This window comes from Amphiura filiformis, chromosome 14, assembly GCF_039555335.1.
Source record: "Amphiura filiformis chromosome 14, Afil_fr2py, whole genome shotgun sequence".
Taxonomy (NCBI): domain Eukaryota; kingdom Metazoa; phylum Echinodermata; class Ophiuroidea; order Amphilepidida; family Amphiuridae; genus Amphiura; species Amphiura filiformis.
Window position 1 is genome coordinate 55034028 of NC_092641.1, and position 22163 is coordinate 55056190.

General features: G+C 35.4%; 1 protein-coding gene across 2 annotated transcripts in view; it reads right to left on the reverse strand.

The window, feature by feature from the left end:
• Window positions 1-234: 234 nt before the first annotated feature.
• Window positions 235-22163, reverse strand: part of LOC140170323 (short transient receptor potential channel 4-like) — a 290327-nt gene continuing 268398 nt past the window's right edge. For both annotated transcript variants that reach the window (XM_072193690.1, XM_072193689.1), the window contains 9 exons: window positions 19892-20031; window positions 19192-19330; window positions 18034-18188; window positions 12199-12398; window positions 11306-11513; window positions 10215-10388; window positions 7407-7448; window positions 5412-5533; window positions 235-3337 (listed from right to left, as the gene is read on the reverse strand). In XM_072193690.1, the coding sequence (XP_072049791.1) occupies window positions 3106-3337; window positions 5412-5533; window positions 7407-7448; window positions 10215-10388; window positions 11306-11513; window positions 12199-12398; window positions 18034-18188; window positions 19192-19330; window positions 19892-20031 (1412 nt within the window). In that variant the 3' untranslated portion in view covers window positions 235-3105. The remainder of the gene's footprint in view (window positions 3338-5411; window positions 5534-7406; window positions 7449-10214; window positions 10389-11305; window positions 11514-12198; window positions 12399-18033; window positions 18189-19191; window positions 19331-19891; window positions 20032-22163) is intronic.

Below are 22163 nucleotides of genomic sequence, written 5' to 3' on the forward strand. Positions count from 1 at the left end.
TGAAGACCCATAGCTATCCTTTGATTCTAAATAGAACAGTATGATTTCCACATAGAGGAGGCGGTTCCCATCAGTAAGCATGTATCCAAAAATATGTCGGTAAGACAAGGGTTACAAAAAGAAAGCCCGACCTGCAAACTTTCTTGAGCATCATTCTATGATATAAATTACTGCAATCATTGTCCATTTGACTTCCTCGAGAGAGTAACGTCAGTGCGTGTGGTGGATACACTGTGCGTTGATTCAAAGAACCTGCGTGTTTACACATGTGGACAAAGTCGGTACATCTATACACTCGCGTAGTACCTCCGACAAAGTACTGACGTCACTGTCTGTAGGAAACCAAGTGGACTATAGTAAAAGTATTATACCGTCGTTTATACCGTATGCTGACGAATCTCTCACCAAAAGGCTAATAGTACCCAATAAGTACTGGCCACATAGGTCCGATCCTTTCATAGTAGAGTTCAAGAAGCATATCCACGATAAAGTGCAAATAGTTTTTTTGCAAACATAAACACTAATGACCCAATGTATGTTCGTCTTAAATGACATAGAACGATGTATATAACACATGTAATGAATTTCAAAAGCTTTGAAATGTACATTTTTTTTCCAAAGATATACATATTGTTTGAATTATTGTACAATATTATCATTTTTTTACGCCGCAGTTTTGAATATGCTTGATATATGTGTACATTGTATAATAGTACTTACTATCACGAGGTACCTTGATTAAACACTCACTTTTAATTCAGAGGATCTTTTTTGGTAGATTTTGTATAATTATATCAAATATACAAGCCATATCTTTTTAATTGGAACAATTACTGTATGTAATATGCGTGGTATAGAATTATTAGAGCGCAGTAAAGTTTTCCAAATCATGCCATAAAAACTTGAACTAAAATTGTAGAATTCTAGAGAGATTGAAAAATATATATCGTCATATTAGAGCAAGAAAATCATTAATTAGCTGCCTTTGTGATTCTTGAGAGGTCATTTACAATAGCCTCTTTGGCAGTTTCAGTTCAAAGTGCATTGTGGGTAATATGCTCGGAAGATAAACATTGAGGACTCAGTCGCCACACTATTTCAATGAGGGTGAACTTTGCACTTTGTAAGAAACACTTGCTACATGTGTTCTGCAATTTTATATTTGGTCTTGATGTCTTTTAAACATTTGCAGAAGACAATGAAAGTATTGATGAGCTAGCTAGAAACTGCTAGTGTGAAAGCGGGAAAGCAAAATAATCGGGGAATCCCTTCCAGGCGCGGTTCATCACACGCTTCGTCAATGGAGGAGATTGAGTTGTTTATCTTTCAAATACACCCGGATGTTTATGCGCAGATAGCCCCGCTTCGGGGACTCAACTTTGGAATGCGCAGTTCAATTTTCCCGAAATTGCGAAAGGGGTTATTAAAGTGACCTGTAGCGCTATTCTAGTTCAGCGTAAGTTTCAAAATGAGTTGTTTCTCTGTCCTTATCATGACCAGTTACCACATTACCAATTTGTAATAAAGCCAAGGTCAAATATGACCCAGATTGGGAATTATCAGATGATCTTGTTTAGTCTAGCTTTCTTGAAAGTTACCTTCGCCCGAGACAACAAGATATCAAATGTCGACAGTTGGTAACAATCGTCATACTGGAAGTGTGCTTGGCCATAGTATCTTGAATTAGGTGTTACCCGCCCCTTTATACAGCTACAACGTAGGTAAAATATATAGGCGTCTGTAGCGTTGATGGCGTCCTGAAGCAATTTATTCGTCTGACAAATCGCGTAGGCCATCGGCTCATTAGTAACCATGGCTATAGTTAAACCTTTGACAATTTTGTGTCATATTATTCATAGTACACTTTCTTGCACTAAGAAGACGATTCTTAATGATAACATTTGCTAATCTACCCATAACCATCATTTTACTACATTAAAAAATATCCCAGATAAATACAGCATATTAAAATAGTGTTTTTGAAGCAGGACAGTAAAAATGTATGATTTAAAGGTAATATCATTACATAAATCGGTGTTAGCAAATTGTTAGCATAGCAAGTAATTACTCCGTGTTATTGACATATCGTATTGAAAATGTAAATTGTGATATAGGCCTTTCGGCGGACCAATATGTAATGATATAACCGATCTGGAAAAAATGGTTCTTTACAAATGAGTGTTTCCAAAAGTGGAAGAAGACGATTAAATTATACTTTCCCAATTCAGAAAACCCCTTGTAACATTATGTTAATTTAAACTCCTTTTTTTCTTCAAATTTTTACCATCTTTAGCGACTTTACCGCATCATACAGAAACACGATACCGCATTGTGCACTAGCAATATCATTGTGACAATAATTTCAACATATTTTAATTTGAGTGTCTTTTTTGAACATTCATCTGAAATAAACGTCTCATTAACAATTCTAACAATTTGAATACAAAAGCGCGTGTATTCTTTAAAAATGCAATTCACTAATTTGCAGGATATATCTATCATCACATTCTGCAGTTGAACCACACCCAAATGCAAAGAACATAATTATCAAAGAAGTTTGTACACTCTTAAAAAAAAACCTATCAAAACCAATTGTTTTTGACCATATATTAGTACAAAACCAGCTAGTTTTGAGATCTTAGCAAGACTTATGCAACGATCAATATCACAAAGAAAACTCTCGTATAGCTCCAGTCTGTTCACAATTCAATATAAAATAATGGTTTCACTGGAATGATAATACCTTCTGTTGCTTCTCCGGCATTCCTGAAAGGATATTCAAATTCCGAATCCGATATGTTGAGATAAGTTTCTCCAACGACAAAGTCACAAAAAATGCAAGTCTTGAGATCCTTACAGTATTCCGGCCTAGTGGACATAATCACCGGATTTATTTGTGCCAGAATCTTACTCAATGACGGTTAATTACGGTTCTGCACTAGAATACACAGTGTTTACGTAATTCTCGGTCACTATGTCTTACTCAATGACGGTTAATTACGGTTATGCACTAGAATACACAGTGTTTACGTAATTCTCGGTCACTAATGACGGTTAATTACGGTTATGCACTAGAATACACAGTGTTTACGTAATTCTTGGTCACTACCTCTTATACTGCTTCTGACGTGTTTGCATAAGTGTCGATGTCATGTCATCTACGGTATCTCGAATTTCAACAGTCCTGTCTTTCAAGTCTCTAACATTTGTATCTAGTTGGTTTGTTTTCTCGCCAATTTCATCAACTCGTTGAAGCTGATCTCTAATGTCAGATAACACGCCTTTTAGTTTATCAAATGAGTCTTCTGCTGCCTTTAGTGACTTGAACGTTTCATATCTGTGGATCAATAAATAAAATGTAATGTATCAAATCATCTAGATATTGATATTATGATATTCTGCTTAACCAAAATGCGTCCATGTAATATAACAACAATATTCATATTTCAGAGCCTGTAGTGGTGTGTGATGTGTATGGATTTGTGTTGGTATTTGCCTGCAAACGTGAACACTGTCTTTGATATGCATGTGATAACAGTCCCCCCCCCCCCAACAGTATGTTACAAAGAACGTAAAAATGCATAAGACCCTGTCTGGTACGTTATAGGGAATATACTACAAGGCGTAGCGCGCTAGGTAGTATTCTTACAAGTATGGTGTGTGTTTGTGGGTTGTTGTTGGGGTGAGTGTGCATGATATGTATCTGTCCGGGTATCTGTAAAGGGTGCTGAGGCTTGTGGATCAACGTCTAGGCGTTATGCATGTGCGTAGCGAACTATAAATCACTGCGCTGTTTTTGTGTCAGTTACTGCAGAACTGACACCTTGTACAGGTTTGACGATCACGTGACAAATCGAATCTGTGACGTCAATATTAATATCGATATCAATTTAAGGCTGTTCTTGTTAAATTACATACCCATTGGCATTTTGGCTGTTCCATTTAATTTACATACGCAACATTTCCCTGTGCACTTAGTCCATGAATTGATCCTGATTTGCATTGTCGTATAGAGTTATATTTTTGTACACAACAGGGATGTTACTATTGTTTTAACTAAATGAAGCATACTTTTGCTTTTATCTTTCTTTGTCCTTTATTAATTATAAATTAGGTGATTTAATGAATATAATTCTTTGTTTCAGCGACCCAGGGGTAAACAGACAAACAAAAACATCGGTCAAAATCCTTAAATTTCTGTGAAAATTGAACAAAAAGTACCCAAATCCCTACATTTTATATCTCCCTGTGTTATAGACAAATTGTATACGTCACATTTAAAATCATTTAAAATGACTTATAAATTGCCTTATGCTATAATGGGGTCTTATACATTTGTATTGTGTAAACTTTGTTTTTAAATGCCTTTGGCTTCCAGGTTAGTTTCTCGGAGCTGGTGAGGTGTATCTGGGTGTAACTTGGTAGGGTGGTGGTAAGTGGCTGCCCTAAGACTTGATGCATTTTTGGCGCAAAATATGCAAATTAAGTAGCTAATTTGCACATTAAACTTAAAAATTGTTGTTTTTTTTGGTTTGTTTTTTGCCATTTCGAAGAACTGGTGAGGCGTCTAGGGATATAACTTGATGAGGTTGTGGTAAGCGGCAGTCTCACGGTTGGTTTTTGCCTTCAATCGGGGATATATTCCAATTTTTTAACCGGAAATTGGGGATATACCGCCAACCGGGGATATCCCCGATTTTTAAAAGGACTCTATACAGGGTAACAGGGGCTATAGAGCGTGTTAAGACACTCTACAGGGCAATAGGGGGTGATGTCTCCATTTGCCCTGTAGAAATTTCCTAGTCAACTGGGGAAGATCGGGCTCTATTAGGTGCCAACTGGGTGTCCTCATTTTCATGGTTACGCAACCTGTGTAAAATGTGTGTATCCCCGATTGAAGGGAAAAACCAGTGGGTGTGAGCTGGTGAGGTGTATTGGGGTATAACTTGGTAGGGTGGTGGTAAGTGGCTGCCCTAAGACTTGATGCAATTTTTGGCGCAAATTAGGTAGCTAATTTGCATATTTAACTTAAAAATTGTTGTTGGTGTTTTTTTTTTGCCATTTCGAAGAACTGGTGAGGCGTATAGGGATGTAACTTGATGAGGTTGTGGTAAGCGGCAGTCGTATAAAAGATCCGATGCAATTTTTGTCGCAAGATATGCAAATTAGTCACCACATTTGCCTATTTTTTTATTTGTCGAATTGCTTTTGGCCATTTTTCGGAACCATCTTTAACATCACATTCAAATAATAATTACATTGTAAATTGGAACTGACACCAATTTTTTTCAGGAATATCTTGTTTATTATTATAATACGAGCGTGTCCATCATTTATCATATTATTATGTTGTGTCCAAATAAGAGCTTGAGCATCACAGTTATAATTTACAATCTTAATATTTGACATACCTAAATACGGCTACGTCATTTCGTATGCCCATAATGTCAGCCCTAGTGACGCCAACTTCAGAATCTCCGCCAGCGGAAGTCTTGTCTAAAATATAACGTTCAACTAGTAGCCGTATTACTTTCTGTAAATGATACATTAGATAAAAACAAAATATGCATTATAAATAGAAAGGTATAATAAAACCAACTCTCTTCGTACGCGCTCCTATCAGCAATTTAGTTTTTCCTAGCAGCTTAACATTTTGGTTTATTCATCAATGCCGTGACCAGTGGCAGGGTCTAGGGAATGAGCTACATGTTAAAGATGACCTTGTGCAGAATGGGGTATTTTATGTATTCTGCATTGGTAAAGTCACGTGTAAGTGTTCATATATATATGCTCGGCGCCCGTTTGAAAGAAAGACTTCGCATTGTTGGCCCACAGGATGCTTGGTATCAGAAGGACATTCCTCGTATTCCTCGAAATGCAATTTGGTGTTTCTAATGTGCTTTCAGGTTCCACAAAAAATACATGAAAACGATGCTACTTGAGCCCTTAATTTTAAAACCAAACCAAAAAAAAAAAAAAATAAATAAACAGAAAAAAACAATTAAAATGAAATCCAAAAAGTAGAAAACTAAAGTTGAAGTTGAAAAAAAAGAGCATTAAAAATAATTGCTGTTAAAGCCTATCCTTGACATTAAAAAACAATTTATAAAAGTTCTTCAAACGTAATAAGTCATTACCACACGATATCGATCAAAGGGAAGAAAGCATATTATGCACTGATTAAGCATTATTTATGGTATCCTAGCCGGGTACCCTAGCCACATTTAACATGATCCTGTCAGAAACTAATCACAACAGTCACAGATAAAAATAAAGTGCGAGCATGTTTTCGTTTGATTGATCATTTCAATTGCAGATGACAGATTGTCTTTTAATATATCAAACATGCAGTGGTCAATTGCATCTCTGAGAACAAGAATAATGTAATTAGTAAATTGATTGACATTATTGGAACGACGAATCATATCGATGTTGGCCAAGACATCACGTTGACCTCATTTCAATTTATATATAAACTTAAACTTGTATTGAAAGAATCGTCTGTGAATACCGTAAAAAAACCCGATAGTTAGCATATGTGCTTACTATTGAGCACTTTTGAAAACATGAAATTGTACCATAGTCTAAAGCTTTACCAGCTGAGCTAATGGGGTTGAAACACACATTTGCAGGTTTACTTGTTCATATATAACTATGTGTATCGATGATTTATTCAAAACCCTTTACACTTTTGTGGATGGGGCTCTTCATATTTGTTTATTTTAAAAGCGCTCGAGCACATAATTATGCTAATAACCATCGATTTTTTTAATGGTATAATGAGTATACACATGTTCACCCACCTTTACACAGTATCATGGAACTAAGAGCACATCAGACATACCAAATTGTATTCTGAATACGAGGAATGACCTGATGATATCAAATAATTTGATTTTTTTGACATTCGCGATATATTACAAATGTTATGGCAAATTATTAAAAAAAGTACATTTAACAGTCCGCGAATTAAACTTGATAAGACTTTATAAATCTATTTGCTACGTATTTAAAGTGTATGTAACTGGGATGAAAAGCCGATCATCACATGGACATTTTGACCATTTTATTTAAGCTGTACAAGAAGTTTCCCAAAATACCCTACAAATGTAAATTCATGTATTTGTTCAATATGAAAAGGTCAAAAATTGCATATGATGGTCGACTTTTCCTTCCAGCTACATACACTTTAAGTGCATATCATTAGATTGATAAAATTGCTAAAGACAACGTCTATTTTAATTTGTCATAAAATGTGTATTATATTGCACATGTAAAAAAAAAATGATATCAGAAGTGCATTCAGAATGCAATGTGGTGTGTCTGCTGTGCTCTCAGGTCCCATAAAAATAATATACAAATGTGGGTTACAGAGCCCATACGTTACTTGTGATTGATGATATTACCTCATACTGTTCTTCTGCTTCTCCTTTTCTCTGAATCATGGACTGAGAAGAAAAAAAACAAGATACATATTTAGAGCAACAACATTTACTAGTTGGCTTCGACTGTAAGGAAAGAATCCAGCTAATAATTTAGAGAAAGAGAAATGATGATGTTGGGAGATGACGATGGCTTGGCATAAGTTCTCTTGGCACATTGTAATCCAATGGTAGCAGATCATAATTGTAGAGAATCGCGATCTTCGTGCACGTCAATTCTTATTCTTAAACAAATTTACAAAATGTAGATTATATAATTATGCGTTGTGGAAATCCATGGGGTGCTAAGTTTAGACAGTTTGATTCAGGAATATCAGCTATTTTGTTGTTATGTCAGCAAATCATAGGGTGTGATTAAATTTGAAATTATTCGTTCTCATAGTATGCGTCTTTGAAAAAGCGCTCTACTCCCAACTTAAAAACGGTCAATTTGTGTCATCATCATCATCATCAGTCGGCTGCGGAGCAGGCGACTACAAGCTTTCTCCAACTAATGCGATCTTAGGCAAGCGAAACAATTTTGTTTGGCTGCAGCATCCCTTCAGTATCTCCCAAGAGGTGCTGGACATAATGTAAGTACAGTGTGCGCGGCCGTCCCGGTTTCCTCTTCCCATGTGGTGGAATATAAAGCGCATATTCTTTCACAGGCTCGCCATCTTCAAGACGCAGTATATGGCCGAGAAATTTGAGTTGATGAATCTTGACTCTGGCAACCAGTGGAGTGGTGTTGGTCAGGTTGTAGATGGTTTCATTTGGAATCCGATCCACACGCTTGATGTTTAACATGACTCAGTTTGTGTACCTTTAATCAAACCCTCACATTCAGACATCCATTATAATGTATTATCGCACGAACCACATCAGTCTTGTTTAAACTCGTTTAAAAGTGGAGTTTTACACAGACTCGATATTGAAATAGACATGTAAATTGGGGATATTGTCCGGCCGTTTCCAGAAATATATTTCTAGCTTTGCATGTTGTCTGGGTTGACTAACACGATGCTCGGTACAATGATTTGGCGATGATGGACACCTTCTTTAACTCAATGAGTACTACCTTCTGATTGGTTACGACAAGACAGCAACATAGTATAATTTGGGTGTTAAGGCTGAAGAAAATTGAGCTCAGATATTTAGAAGCTGATTGGGACACAGATGAACACATCTCGTAATTGAACCAATCAGAAACGCTGTAAGATGGCAGTAGTTCTTATCCAATCAGAAACGCTGTATGAAGACAGTAGTTCTCAGACGGATTCTTGAAATAGAGGGTTAACTTTTGAGTCTATAACAAAATCGCCATTTTTGTATGTGCCTGAGAGGATACTTTTTAATTTAAATTTAAAAAAACAAGAACAAAAAAAACACACACAAAAATAAATAAAAAAACAAAACAAAACAATAAAGCGCGTGTTCTGAGGGAGTTAGGCCATAATATCCAAAATAAAAATATGAGTATAACGAATAAGATCTGGAATTTTGTCACACATTGACTCAAATACAAGGCATGTTTGTACATGTACGCATTTAAATGTAAATTTAAAATTCGTAAAAAAGAGCATTATTCAAGGCAAGGTTAATACAATGGCGAAACAGTGTTACGTTGACAGATGAACGGAAGCCTTGTTTTCATTAGTCCATTTACATAATCTACCGGGAGGCTATCTATAACACTTTATTCTGATGGTTTTAAGTTTAGGGCCTATACAGGGGAAATGTTTTAGCACAGAGAGTCAAGATAGAGTAGGGATTCTGTTAAAAACACCAACTAATCGTTGGTGTTTTTATTTATTTATTTATTTGTTTATTTATATTTGGGGTGTTAAGTTTAGACAGTTTGATCCAGGAATTATTATCAGTATAAAAATATGTTGATTCCCAACCCGTGATATGTAATGTACTAACAAGCTAACTGTGCCCCATGAGCAATCTGATCTTAATAGGTCAAGTACCTCTTGTTCATTTACCATCTTAACCTACTAACACACTTATGGTGCATATATACAACGTGATGACACCACTGCCATGACTGCGGTCAATGCACTCCACCTTTAGATAAATACCCAAATGTGGCAATTGGAGCTCTTCATATTTAGGGCAATTTAAACAACTGTTGGTATTTAAAAAAAAAAAATGTGTTTTGAATTAATTGAATTGATATCGCGAGTCAAACACCGTTTAAACCAAACAATAATCCTATTGCTGCAGAGGAAAATAGTCTTCTATCGATTTCTATAGAATCCTTAAATAGCTCTAGTCTTTGTTGGCTTTGGCTAAATCATGTTCAAGTGGTGGGTTACAAAGCATTGTATTTTGTCTAGGTATGTAAAACCAACAATTAACAATAAGAGGACATTCCTGAACCTCGTTGACTTGGGGATGATTTGAAATGACCGCCAATTATGACTGTTTGATATTTATTACCAGCAATTTGGAAAAAGAGACACATGTAGAACCGAAAAAAGGTACCATTTTGTTGAAGGAGCAGAGTTCAACAAACCATATCCCCGCTTTTGGATATCGTTTGAAGTCAAATAATATATCATTTTAAAGCTTATAACAAGAAATAAAACAACATTGACCGGGCCGACTTTACGGCTGATTCATGATGTACGGTCACATATATATAGTTTATATCGGGGAAATAGGGCAACTATTTTCCCCACGGTACAAGTTACGGGCCTATCACCCTTCGGGTTCGGGGCGATAGGCACGTAACCAAGAAATAGCTGCCATATTCCCTTCTAACACATTTTGTATGCTATGACCTACCTGTGTAGTTCTTCTACGATGACACAGAAGGCAGCTTTGTATTGCTTTAATCATCTTCTTGACGGTTCTTTGACATGGAATAACATTAAATGGTGGTGGAACAGCGCCACCACTCTGGAGAAATCCCGTCCACATCTTGGCACGGGCGAATTTCCACTCTGTATCGGAATTTTCCTGCAAAGTGGAAAGATCAGATATAAAAAATACTGTCACATTCACATTTTGATGGATATAGTTCCCCCAACAAAAGATTGAAGATATGAAGAAACGGGACTGGTTACGGTACATCAAATTGTCAAAGCACCTCACGCCCTCTATTACGACGATTATTGTATTGCTAAAGAAATACAAGAAAATATGCTGTTGCTAAGACATCTTTAACACAGCTTTGATGGCTAAGGGACCAACCTTCCCATTAAGCACAGGTTCGGAGCACAAGTTGGCTATAATGCAGTAGTTAATGACATTAAAGGTCATCTAAGCACAAAAAAGGATGCCATATAATAATATTATGGTATCAGTTATGGCCTTGAAAGCAGGATCTTTGTATTAAGTGCTTTGTTATTACCGTGTAACTGTACAAGCTGTATCAAAATGATCGGTACCTGTCAGTTTTCGTTGACAATGGATGAGTCTGACATCAAAATTCAACTTAAAATCCAAATAATTTGTAGAATAATTATTGTAAAAAAAGTCATAAACTATATATTCTGGACATTTCAAGAGTATCCAATGTCGTATTTGAAAGAGGCGGGCTTTCCAATTAACATTAACATTGATAGGTACCAATCATTTGACACACCCTGTACAAACATTCTTGAATGCAACTGACTTAGGCAATAGAAACAAATTAATTCGATCGACCATCGATGCTTGGTCGATCCTTACTATTTATGAAATCTATCAATTGACTATTGTTAAGTGTGACAACATATGAATCTTCGTATGTATTGATACTGACAGCTATTGGCCAATATAAATTTTGCATTGATTCTGATTAATCTGTTCTTAGATCATTAATAACAAGCATCGAAGCAGCATCAAAGTTCGATCCAAATATCGAACGAATTTGTTTCTGGTGCCTTACTGACCTCTACTCGGGTGTACGTGTTGCTCATCATAGCAATTAATGCATTCAGCATTACCACCACGGCAAACATAAGATACAACGCATAGAGTAGTGTGCCAACAGCCTCTGTGAAGTAATGACCAGGGTCTCCATTGACATCTAATTTGATTATCTCCAGAGGTTCAAGACCAAAAAGGGCCCAGAATAAAGTCAACATGGACTGACTCACACTGCAAAAGAAAATAACATATAGTAAGTATGGATATTGGATGAAGAGCTCTTAGGATCAGAAGCTTTCACCATTATTGTTGTATTTGTGTACCTTGCATTGTATTATACCCTTCATGGTATTTGAGTCTGAAGTCACAGAAATACTCCTTTCAAAACTTCTAAATGTCTTAGTTCGATGATATTATATATACCATAAAAGTAGGATATACTTTTTGTGGTGTTTGTCCTGGTTGTAACCCAGTAGTAAACGACATTAAATAAAAAGGCTAAAACGCAAAATTTTACATTAACTGTGATGAAAAGAATAAAATGGCACACATTTGGTGGTGACAAACTTCCGGTTTTCTGCCTGACAACAGCTTTTATGTTATATAAAATATATTCCATGATATCATTTGTGTTGATAAATGGGCACCTATGAATAAGTGGGAACTCCTCAAGATAATTATATCATATTTAATAGTAAGGGGGAATAGGGCTTTTCTACAAAAATATATCACACGAGGTATTACCTGACATGAACATGAAACCAAACATAAGTTCAAATCGGCTCAGGATAAATGCGGCTGTTATGCTGTAAATCATGCCACGATATATCGATGTTTCAATAAATTTTGAGAGGATCACCTCCCTGCTTTAGTCTCAGAATAACAATATGAAAGCTTAAAGTACTTCACAACTTACTCATAGAATGGACCCGGTCTACAGTCATCAGATTCCGTTAAACAAGTAGTATACTCTATCTCCTGGTAGGCTTGGTAAATTTGATTTAAGCCCAGTGCAAACGCGAACCAGACAATAGCAAACACTAAGATGAATTTCCCGATGTCAAATAGCATACCACCGAGTGAAATTTGTAGGGGACCAACGAGCTGGCTGGATACCTAGAACAAAATGAGGTTTGTTAAAGATATTTAAATTTAAATGATTATAATTTTATTGTCTGTAACGTCAGTAAATCAAAAATCGATATTATATAAAAGAATAATGTGATTGACTTCATGGGAACATGATACTAAATTGGAATACAACACTTCCACCAAAATACATGTACATAATGTAATCAAAATAATTATTGTATGATGTGAATAGTATACCTTATATATGCCGGCGATCAATCCATTTTAAAGGGAATTTCTCTTGTACATACATCATGCTTACGTGTATTACGTGTGAGAGAGGAGAACGAAGGGTAGTCAGAAGATGTAATTGGTGGAAGTTATTTGCCGATAAGGGCTAGTCACTTGATGAAATGAAGCGTTAACAAAACACGATTTTTTTTCTTACTAAATGAACTTATTGTGTCTCCTGTTCGTGTTCTATAGTTCACTCTACACCACCGAAAACCTAGAAAATCGTTAACCTCATTTCAGAGCTCCTAATGATCTAAAATAGGTCATCACTTCCTAGAAAAAATCTTTTCAATCATTTTGTATCTTGTCTGTGACTATATACCCCCGCCAAAACCGGGTCGAATCAAAACGTTTTGCGCACACCTTATATTAAAACTAAATCCATTTACCAGATTTAGCTTCTAATTACGTTTAGCACTTTGGTATTTCGACAGATCATTAACCCTACTGCGACATGGATTTTTTGGTTTAAATTTGGAATGCATGTGCCATGTCTCGATATTTTAAGAATATTATTCGAAAATTTCAACATTTTTTTGTTCTGGTTGAGATTACAGACACTCTCTGTATCATTTATTTCTTGCTCAGATCACTGTGGATCCTGTTTTTTATGTGTTTTTTCCCCAGTTTCTGCAGTTGCTACTTACAGTGAGCTCAATAAGTAAGGTAAGACGTTCATTATCGAACTCGATCCTCTCTTGGCTATAAGTGACGTATAAGCTGCTGCCTTATGTATTGTGCCAACTATAAGTTTATCCTATCCTATATTCTAACTGTTTTGTCTTCTTTTTTGCGTGTTTTAGTTCATTTTACTAGTCAGTATTTTGCAGATTTCTTTCAACTGTTCCTATACTTTTCCTAGTTTATGGTTTTGTATTACATTATTTTATCTTTTATGTACAGATCTAGCAAACACAAAACGTTGTTAATAGGTTATATTTTGGGTTTTAGGTTTAGTATAAAAGTTTTGATAACATTCAAATGTCGGAATATAAAGGTCATGTAAACGTTTTATGCAAACACACTACAATAATATTTTACAATGTTTTCACAATGTTATTGAAAAACATTTTTTGCCAAATAAATAATATAAATAATCAATTTTGGATTTATAAAAATATTTTGTCCACACTTAAATAACATGTCAGAATATTTGAAGCAAGTTAAAATGTTATTGAATGGTATGTAAATTTTATATACCCTTTATATTACCCGACATTTTCTGCCAACTTTTTCTAACCTTTTGCGAATGATGTCGAAAATGTTTTGTGTTTACTGGGAACTAAAGCCCTATAAGCCCGTAGTGTGCGATTGTGTCTATGACTCCTAGCTTCTATCAAAATGTCCTTTTATATCTTTGTTGCTGAATAAAATCCGTCATCTATTTTAATTAGTTTTGCGTTTAGTTGAATATTTGAGGAATTACCAGATTCTTGTAAAACTTTGTACATTCTTGTTCAAACCATCTAGATTCGTTTTCATTTACGATTAACTGAACTACATGTGCATGAACATAGCCGAACTCAGAGAGTAAATAGTATGAAAAATTCAGCAGGATATATTCCAAGATTATTGTTATAGTATATCAGTATGGAATTGATGATGCGTTTGAGGGGTTTATTTATTTAAAAGCTTATTTCGATTTGGATTTGAGGATTTGAGGATTCACTCTCGACCCACTTTTGGTAATAGGAGCGGTTTCGGCTACTACATGTATAATGTATGTGTATTGTATACAGTGAGGCAAAAAATAAGGTACCAGTTGTGTTCACCCCTATATATCCTAAATAACGACAAGTATGTTACAATTAAAATAAGCAGCCACTACCTGTACTCTGCAGCTCTGATTTAAGACCTTATTTGTTGAAATTGGTTGAGAATTAAAGAAACGGTGATCTAAAACCTAATGAAGAAACGAAATCAAGTTTTGATTTTCACTTTTGTGTTCTAATCAATGAAAGCACGACGCTAGTTTTAACGTGCTAATCAATGGAAACGCGGCGCTACCCAGCTAGCCATTTCACGTTTTTTTAACGTTAATAATACGTTTCAGTTTTGTTTTAAAAACGTTTCACTATTACGTTTAAAAAACGCAATTGTGTGGAGTTTTGATTACGCTTAAATAACGTTTGCATGAAACGTTTTAAAAACGTTATCATAACGTTTTTCTCACCTTCATAAACCGTTTCGTAACCGTTTTAATAACGTTTCCATTAACGAATCATTATGACGTTAAAACTTCTCGATCTCTTGTGTAGTACTAGACATGGCCGATAAAGAGATACATTATGATTGATTAAGCTCACATCATGAGATAATGCATATCTCAAAGGCTTCCATGCTTCATGCTCTTGACAGTTCTTCTTGCCGGCAGGAATGATTCGGATCAACCAAAATATAGCTTTTAGCCGTTGTATTAGTTTCCATGTTTCTTCTTACTGGCTGCAGTATCAAACATCTAGGCCTACCTGTTTGGATTATGCGACGGCATAGAATACTATCCATATCCATACACTCGCATTTTGTAAAGACACCGTTCAATATAATCCTATAGCAAATTACCGATGGAAGGAAACTCAACCGCAAATGTCACCTTTTGGAAAATATTGAAGTAATATCCCAACAGCTATCCTACAGTCATGAGAGTGTATACATAAATTATATTCCAAAACGATATACTTGGCCGATGTGTAGGTCCCATGGTGTAGGTCTGCATATTCATTTCTCCATATACCTGCATTGGATTGGTGGCTTGTTGATTTTAAAAATGCTATATTCATGTATTAATACTAAAATCAACATTGTCCGGCTCGGCAAAAACATGTACATGATGTATAATGACCGTTAAAATAATAACTGCCCTGGCATACCACAGGTCAAGTACGCAGTCTCATTTCCAGTACGCTAACTGTCTGCATACTATAGTATCACCTTGCACTGCGCAGTCATAGGCAGAGGTCAAAGCAACATGGTATGAGGCTGAGTATTTCAAATTTATGTTCGTTTACGGCCAAAGGTTCAAAAGTTCATTTTGCATGGAGTACAATATAATGCAGTATGTTTTCCTAATAAAAGGAGCTAAAAAGAAAGTCTTTTCAAGATAGGCCTACATGTGATGTAAATATTTACGCAACATTAAAAATAGTGGTTGAGGAAATAACTTTCAATTGTACATTTTACAAATTACCAAAAATATCATCAGAAATTAATTTTAACATGAACCATTTCCCCGAACTTTTATAAAACATGTTATGAAAAGTGTTCTTTGATATGATGGAATGATGATGCTGATAATGATGCATGATGATGATGATATTGATATGAAGATGATGATGTTAAAGAAGACGACACACGATTTAATGATGACAAATTATGCTTTATACTAATTGGTTATATTAGAACGTTTTATAAACGCTATGATTGCGTTCCATCATGATTGTCTTAAGAGCCGTTGTATACGTTATTATTTCGTTATTAAAACGTTTTGGTGCAAACATTCAGCAATCAAGAATTGAACTGTTACATCATGTCACATGGCAGCGTTTTTAAAACGTTTTATAAACGTTTCACAAAACCGAAACCAAACTAAAACCAATTTAAAACGTTTTGAAAACGTTCTGTGTTTGCTGGGTAGTTCTCTTGTTCGCGAACGCTTTGTGTACACACCAATAGGGCTTGCAATGGGTCAAACTGCTACTTTTAAATTGGCATCTTCCTTGAGTATTTGCATCATCATGTTTTTATTTCTAGAACAATTTGAACAAACCATGTCTTAAATTCGAGCTTAAAGATGCAGCTATTGGCTGCTCGTTCCAATTATGACATATCTGTCTTTGTTTAGAATATACAGGGGTGAACATAACTGGTACCTTGATATTTTTGCATACTGTACTTTGTTTAGTTAACTTGTACTGCCCTTTATCATGTCACAGATGCTTAAAATGAATTTAAATTTAGTTGATAACAACTTTATAATCGTCATTTATGTATACGGTACTGCATTAGTGTTTATTGTAAGATCGTGTTATGTAAACTTCTTTCTTGCTGTTGAAGAAGAAAGCAGGTCTGCCCTGAAAAATTGTAATAAGTGTTATATTTAATTTAATGCCAGTTGATAAACCAGGATAATATTTTGTAATCAAAAATCAATATTGTATATAAGAATAATGCGATAAACTCAGGGAACACGATAATAAGTTGAAATACAACACTTGCACGAAACACTTGCATGACATAAAGACATTACAATAAACAAAATTATTGTACTAGTATTTATATGCGAATGATATACCTTTCAAGGGACCTTGCACGACAGCTATCGTTCCCTTTAAAGTGAATTTTTATTGTATGTACATCATCATGCTTACGTGTATTGCGTGTTGGAGTGAATGGCGAGTATGAGAGGGGTAGTCAGAAGATGACATTGGTGGAAGATATTTGCCGATAAGGACAGGGCTAGTCACTTGATGAAATGAAGAATTAACAAAACACGTTTTTTCTTACAAAATGAACTTATTATATCTCCGGTTCGTGTTCTTTACCCCACTCTACACCGCCAAAACCTAGACAATCGTTAACCTGATTTCAGAGCCTCCTAATGATTTTAAATAGGTCACCACTTCAACAAAAAAAAACGCTTTTCAAGTATTTTGTATCTTGCCTGCACGGCGACTATATATAGGTTCTAGCCAAAACTCGGTCAAATAAAGACATCTTGCTTATACCTTAATACTAAATCCATTTACTAGATTTAGCCTCTAATTGCGTTTAGCATTTTGGTATTTCGACAGATCATTGACACTATAGTGCGACATGGGTTTTCTGGTTCAGATCTGGTATACATGTACCAAATTTTAAGAACATGTTTCGAAAATATTACATTTTCTTGTTAGATGGTTGAGATTTAATGCGGACCACTGTGCGAGGTTGCGGCTCTTTCATCCTCTCTGTATAACTTGTTTAACCTAATAAGCCAAATCGCTATTGTAACTTCCGGTTTTTTTAGGACACTTTGCCCTTTGACCTATCTGGAAAATTCGGGTTTTGTGCGTACAAAATATAATTTAAAACTTGTTACTAGAATAAAAACAAACTTAAAAAACATTATTATTAAATGAATTAATTATTTAAATATTTTTAATGATAACATTATGACAATAATAAATAAATTATTAATAATTACAGCAATTTTCCCGATAGGTCAAAGGACAAAGTGTCCTAAAACTGCAAAAACTGTCCCACAATGCATTGCAAACTTCCAATGCCGATTGGGCTTATTGCTCGTCATATCACCAGATTACTATAGCTTCTGATTTTGTTGGTGTTGTTGTTGTTGTTGTTTTACAGTTTCTGCATAAACGTAATAATGGTGAGAAGAGATACTAACTGTTAAGACGAGAAGTCGAAGGAAGGTAATGACAGTGGCTACGGCGTAGACGGCATCAGCTACTAGTGCTGGGTGCATTGGGTCAAGTTCGAGACGGTAAAATGTTGGTTGCGTAGTATTGACCTCATCCAAGCTATCAGTGACAAACTCAGTTGCTGTTTCAAAGAAAACACACAGAAAAGAGGACACATAAAATCAACCGTAGGTGTTTAAGTCAAATTGTAATACTTTGCCCTGGAGGACGCCCTCACGTTTTGTGAAAATTGGGATTTTTATAATAATGGTATGTATTTTAATAAACTATACCCTGCATGATATCAAAGCTTTATGTGTTGTTTCTGTGACCAAATCCGATATCTTAATAAAGCGATGTGCCCGTAGTTTTATTCATACGATCAAAACATTAATAGAACGCACACGTGATGTTAATAACAGTTAAAGTACATGTCGGGATGGTCACAGCGCATCAACAGAACCGATCCCAGTCACGGTCAATAAAGTTAAATTGCGATTTCTTTGATTTACCTCAGTTGATCGTCACCAAAATCAAAAGGAGACATATCTGACTGCCATTTCTTGGGGGAAAATGAAATCCATTTTCATGGAAATGTTACAATAAAGCTTTAAATAATTACATTTGTTAACAAGCCGGAAGAAAACTACATTATAGTGATATTTTTTTCAAAAAGTTGGGAGTTCTTATTCAGGGAGCTTTACAGATTATATACCACGAATAGCACCAATCAAGGTTAGCGATCCAACTATGCTCGGGGGGGGGAGCACTATATGTTGTAGATATCTGATATAAAGCTATACTCCAGGAGCACTAAATGTTTTAGATATCTGAAATGCAAAAAAGCTATACTCGAGAAGCATGTTGTAGATATCTGAAACATACATAAAGTCATACTACAGGAGCACTATATGCTGTAGATATCTGACATATATTTTGTATAATTATCAGTCAAGTGTCACCATTTTGAACATATTGCTATAAATTAATTCTAAGACCGAAGTAAAAAATAGACTGGTTTACATCTGACGTTGCTGATGTAATTTGTACAATGCAATCAAATTCTTTGCCGTCCCCATTTTTATCCCTGAAAGCCCCCTCCCCCACCACCACACCTCTCTGGCTACACTGTTGGTCCTACTTACTTGGATCTATTGTTGTTGGACTAGTGTCCTCTACAGCTTGCCGTACTTGTCTGTCAACTAACTCTGGCGCCCTATTAACTGAGAACGACTCGGATGATGCAGTTGGTGCTAACCTTACCTCCTCAGATTCTTTCAGTACCTGCATGGTAAAGAAGGTTGTACATTAGTATTATTAGTTGTTGTTTTACAAAATATTATTGTATCATCAACATCACCTTATGATGATCATATTGATGGTGATGATGATGATGATGACGATGATGATGATGATGATGATGTGATGATGGCGATTATTATTATGATCACTGTTATTATTTTTATTATTATTATTATTATAATTATTATTTACTAATTATTATTATCCATTAATTATTATTATTATTATTATTATTATTATTATTATTATAGAAGCCCTGTATGCTTTTATCGATTGGCTCCAAACAAAGGATTTGAACCGGTGTCCTTCACCGTTATCATAACGCAGTGCAGTCCATTCAATCAAATGTTGTCATCAACCTATTGGATCGTAGTGTACTTTTTATGTGTGTGAGACGAACTGTCGCGGTAGATTACAATCATACCTTTGTTGAATGCATTTGAGTAGTCCGCCATATTTACGGTATGATTCGTCAGATGCACAACCTTTATTGTGTATTATGCTGATGACAATAGATCCATTTTTAACGAACGTACTACTTACCATTAAATATGACATAAGATTCAAGGTTAAAGTAATCCAATAGAGAGCAAGTATGACAAAATCCATGACTTTGGTCCCCGATTGAAGAAATTCCCCTAGACCTTTATCCCACAGTGACTTGACCTCTGCCCATGTCATACCTGGAATAAAAAAAAAGGTAAAGTCCTACCATTAACTTTTACATTATAGTGACGGTTATTAGATTAGTATAAACAACTCGTTGTAAACCAACAATGAGGGCGTCGTTATCGCATTTTTTATTTGCAGTGCAAAGTGTTGCACCAAGAGTCCCCACAATGTATTTATTCTTTATTAGGTATGGTAGTTCCTTCAATGCTAATACACCAACTTCCAAGGAGGAAAAAAATCCTGTACAGTAAAAAACTACTTTAAAATTACATGCAAGTACATACATATATTAACTACTTTACAATACAATTTTAAAATTACATATACAACTTATAGTATGATCAGAGGACGATTTAAGGAAGCCCCGTCATGCACTGCAAACGTTTTATCACTAGAGTTTCAACTGCCACTTTACTTTATAAATCCCATTGAATTCTGTGCAAAAGATGTTGTTTAAGAATTGTGCGTGTGTCATTATTACTTGGTCGATTTCAGAACAAAAGTGATGTATGCATAAAGGATAATTCACACCTTCTGTAGATAACATAAAATGTGAAATCGACTAGCATTTTGAATGAGTTTTTATTGTCAATATATCAGTCCAAATTCAAATGTAACCATGCCCGTCAATGCAATGTGCGAGCAGTGGTGTCATGTTCACTCACACAGCTGTGCTAACCGCAAGTCAACACATTGGCGTGGTGGGAAGTGCTTAAATCATCCTCTGTAGTATGATGTATTAGGTTTCGATATCGCTCCAACATCCTAAGAAATGTTGCGGTGACCTCCCTAAAATTAATTTGAGCTAATATTCTGGGTCATGAGCGCGTTAATAAGAGAGGCATGAAGCCAAGTTCGTTGTAGAAGTGGTCATCAGTCGTTGATCAGTACTGGAGATAATAAAAACTCTTTATCAAAGTTGATGCTCTTATGCGTCTCTTAGTTATTTTAATAATAATAATTGCTATACCCTAAAATAACTGGTACGCAACAAAATCGGGTATCATAGGCAGACTGGCTTTTCATTGTATTATCGGAAGCCCTATCTCACAAGTAATATTGACTCACTACCTGCGACTACGTATATCGATCATATTGGCACCCAGGAGCAGGTGGATTGGTTGCTATATACATTGGGAGGGCTTCTACAGGTTTCAAGGTTTTAAAATATCAATATAAGGTATAGGAAACATGCAAAACTGTCAAGGATTATTTGATGAGCTGTCAAAGCAATAAAACCTGTACTGGGTACCTATTCACATAAATTAGGCTATATTCATAATAATTATGTGCAAAACACCGTTATTGTATTTACTTTTAAACAATGTCGCTGAATCATTGCTACTATTTTCAAAGCTAACAAACTAATTTTATACCTCATTCAGAACTATCGAATTACAATTCCCGGGGTACAATTACTGTACATGTTTGTAATGTAAGGGTTTGTTTTATATATTTCGAATATGTACATATTCTATGAGCTCCCCTCACGTTAACAATGTGGTATTGTGTTTATAACAATAATTTACTAGCTTGTCACTAACTTGTTGATCAGGTAACTTCATACCAAGAGATTCTGCGGTCACACGATTATATAACGAACTGAAATGAAAACCGAAACTGCTTTCTACAAGTTTCAAGTCTCTTACAAAGGGTACAGACAAAGGTATCGGTAATAACGTCAGTTAAGAGCTTAAGCAAGATAATAGGAAACCACGTGACCAAAACAAAAGCCAATCCTAAAACTTTGAAATGGCCAATTGTTTCCTTGTAGGGATACAGTGCCGCTTATTCGGAAAAATGCATCACATGGCATTATACAGTGGCGTAACTCGGATTGTGCAACAATAAAACAATAAAGCAAAGGTCTCCATGGGCCTTTATGGAAGGTTTTGGCGTTTTATGATGCGTGGTACCTTTGTGTCTGCATGTGTAGGCATATACTTATGGAGATATTTTACTCCATAAGGAAAACAAAATATGATACGTGTGTGGAGTTCGCGTAGAGGTGGGTGTGTGAGTATGCTTGTTTTCTTACCTCTATAAAATGTTACCAGTTACTTTAATTTTATTTATGTAATCACTTCTGATTGCTGTTTATAACATATATATATTTTTTTTAAATCAAATTGTGCATAAATGT